The sequence below is a fragment of the Bidens hawaiensis genome, unplaced genomic scaffold, assembly GCF_021521415.1.
Source record: "Bidens hawaiensis isolate Kalapana, Puna unplaced genomic scaffold, B.hawaiensis_p1.1 tig00419424_1, whole genome shotgun sequence".
In the NCBI taxonomy this organism is placed as follows: domain Eukaryota; kingdom Viridiplantae; phylum Streptophyta; class Magnoliopsida; order Asterales; family Asteraceae; genus Bidens; species Bidens hawaiensis.
In genome coordinates this window covers 336,192-339,607 of record NW_027504855.1, presented here as the reverse complement: position 1 = coordinate 339,607, position 3,416 = coordinate 336,192, and the positions used below count along the sequence as shown (strand labels likewise).

The following is a 3,416-nucleotide window of genomic DNA, read 5'->3' as shown; positions in this document are numbered from 1 at the left end:
AGCCCTTTAGCGGCAACTCTAAAGGTGTCGCCGCTAACACTCTCTTTCTTGTAATGATGGTTATGCAATCGTTCATAACCGAAGATTAGGTATAGATCATATAGTTATGGTGAATTAGCCCCTATAACTAGACAGACTTGCACTCCCTAGTTGAAAGTAAAACGTGAAAAAGACCAATACAGTTTTCACCCTTCATGAAACAATAAAAGGCTTTCTTATTTTTTTTTAAGTTTTATATACGAATAAGTTTATTAGCATCAATGAAATAGACATATTTTATAAAAAAAAGTGTATGACATTTTATGGAGTCATTTTGATCGTTTCAAAATTGATCTACGGTTTTAAATATTGTTACACTGCAACTAGGAACTTGCTCAAAAGAATTTACTTATATAACTATTTAAAATTAATGTAATGTACGGTACAACCGGTAATAAGATACAAATTTTACAAAATCATTGATTGCAGAACATAGACAAAAATTAAAAATAAAAGCTGTTTGAAGTATATGAGAGTGTAGAGACATTAAAGGTGGAGACAGGGTTAGCATACGTGATGACCGACCGACTAACCTAAAACATTGTTTTTTTTTTATTTTTGAATTGAAGGATTGTCCTTTGATGATGGTTTATAAGTAAGAGAGAAAATCTTTTTATATTTTGGGTATTTTGTAAATAATATTTACGGAAACGTCCTAAGTGATATTAGTTCATGAATGAGATTTGCGAATCTTAGTTTTTGGTACGCTAGTTTTTGTTTTAACATAGACTATATCCATAACTATGAAAAAGAAAGAAATTAAAATACATGTAAGTTACTTTTTTTTTTTTTGTTAATTTCTAGAGTTACTTTAATTTTTTGTTCTCCAACCTAACGATTGAAAGAAGATTTAAAAAAAAAAACAAAAAACAAAAAAACATACAAATATTAAAAAAAACGCTTCTAAATCAGCAGCAAATTAATCATTATCAAAAGAAGCCTACAGGAAATTAACTTCATTGGCTAGTCAAAAGCCAACTAAATTATGATCAAAAGAGACAATTAATGTCAACCCAGGTGCTGACTTATTCCTTAAACATCATCACCATCAACGACATGTCTGATACATTTGTTTCAATTACTAATTACAATTTTCGAGAAAATCTATGTTACACTTTTTATGCCCTCTCTCACTCCTTCATATTATTATTATTATGATTATTATTTTGCTTATTCAGAGAGACACATGTATAGATATAAATAGAGAGAGAAAATGAGAATTGCGTAAACATTCAGGAGGTGGCTATGCAGAATGGCTCCCACATCAGAAGTGACCTTCTTGGCTCTTTGCAACCCTTTAGTGACGGCAGAAAGCAGTCGGCTTTATTACCTCTAAGCAGCACCAGGTCCTTGGTTTTAGCAGGTGGCTGCTGCTGGGTGATCATTGGGTCGATCACGCTGGCCACCGTGGGTTTAGCTCGCCAGAAGTACTGGTACGAGTTGACGGTTGTTGCTGCTGGCGGCAGTGGTGGAAGCCCTGCCGCTCGAGATCGCGGTGGAGGCGACTCTTTGATTTCCTCCTTGATCGGTGCTGCTTCCTCCACAACTTCTAACTTTGCGATTTTACCGGTATTGAACTTTCGGGACCATGATGGATTCTCGTTATCTCGACCCAAGATTCTCTTTAATTTGTGTACATTGATCACCGGTGTTATAGATTTCAAGATTCCGACATCTTTTTCATTGGAAGCAATGATATTATTGTCATGATCTTCATCAGATGGTTGCTTTTGTTCTTCTTGTTGTTGTTCCTGGCCCTCTTCTTTCGGGTCCTTGATGAGGGTGAGAAGAAAGCGGCCGTCTTGCCGTTGGGCGTCGAAGTATTTCTGTTGCAGGACAGAGACCGCGTCCACGACTAGGCGCCCGTCCACCCGGCGGGAGTGCATGTGAAGCGAGGGCCCTTCGGCACGTGCCGCCGCTAAAGATTGAAGCGGCGGTGGGAAAGCCCGGGCCTTAGCCTGTTGGGCTTTCTTGGTTGTCAAGCATGCAGACTTGACAACCTTGACTTCCTCTTTATATTTTTGTTTTTCTTTTTCTTCTTGCTGGTCGTCGTCACCAGACTTCTCGGAAGAAGGTGAGAACACATCCGAGCCGGTCTCAGACCCGAGACTCTCGGTGCATATCTTGAGACTCTTCTCGCTCAACGAGCTGGCGGATTTCTTAACGAGCGGGTGGACATATGGCGGCGGAATCTTATCAGATTCGTCTTGTTTCTTTTGTGACATAATTGCCGTCCAGATATCCATCTGTGAAGGATTCTGCCCGTTGCTTTTCTCGTTCACCTGATCGCATTCTTCTTCATTAGATTCATAAGAAGACGGGTCGACCGCGATATGCTCGGACGAGGCGATCTTCTTCAATGTCGGCAGCCACCGCTTGGAAGACATATCCGCCGACAGGGTGCGGCGCAGTGATGCCGCCTTAGTGGTCTTCTCCGGGTTGTCGGATCGGAGGATTGAGACAATACCTTGCATCTGGGTCATGTGATTGATGAATTGTTGAGAGGTTGCAAGTGAATTAGTGGCAGATGTGCACAAGTACATGACGATGAAGGGTGAGGGAGTGGAGGTATTTGTAGGGAAAGGTGAAAGAACCAGGTTCACTAGGGCCCATTTTTTGTTAGAATTTTCTTTAATTAATTCATAATATTTTGTCGGATAATAATAATAAAAGTATTTAAATATGCGACACATTTGGCATCCTCACGGTCTGGACTAGAGTCCATGATTGATAATGGTTTATTTTGAGCTTTTTCTGTATCTTTTTCACGGTTATTTCTTCGGTGAAAAAGATGTTTCAAGAGAAATCATTAAGTTTAACCTCTTCACTCTTCAGTTTTATACTTTCCTATTTTGGCCACAAATTGAAGTTACATGATGTCCGGGGTGGGGGTCTGATAGTTCGTCACTCCCTCTCTTTTCTTTCTTCGGGTACATGCTATAACATTAATTAATTTTCAAACTCGAAAACTGACTCGTTTTAGTTTTAAATTTTTTGTTTTGTATATACATATACACACACATATATATATGATTATGTTCATTTCAAAAGTAAACTTATAGCGAGAAGTGATCTCAACCATTAGATTGTTAATCAATGGCTGAAATATTATTGCATTTATTGTAATTAATAAAATTTGGAAGACATTAAAATAAAATAAGAAAAGGGTACTTTAAGTAGAATAAAATAGTTCATCATTTAATTTATCTCATCTATCCATAAATAAAAGCCCAAAATATAAATATATAGAATTTATAATTTATAAGTTAAAGTTTATTTATTTAATTAATGTTAGTGTAAGCTTTAATTTTGTTTTTTTTTTCACCAATAAAAGTTTTTAATTTATAACATTTAAGCAGAATAGTATCCTCATTGCT

General features: G+C 37.2%; 1 protein-coding gene across 1 annotated transcript; it reads right to left on the bottom strand.

The window, feature by feature from the left end:
• Positions 1–1,271: 1,271 nt before the first annotated feature.
• Positions 1,272–2,680, bottom strand: LOC143608726 (protein FAF-like, chloroplastic). The gene has a single exon (XM_077083680.1). The coding sequence runs from the start codon at positions 2,580–2,582 to the stop codon at positions 1,272–1,274; it is 1,311 nt and encodes a 436-aa protein (XP_076939795.1). The 5' UTR covers positions 2,583–2,680.
• Positions 2,681–3,416: the final 736 nt, after the last annotated feature.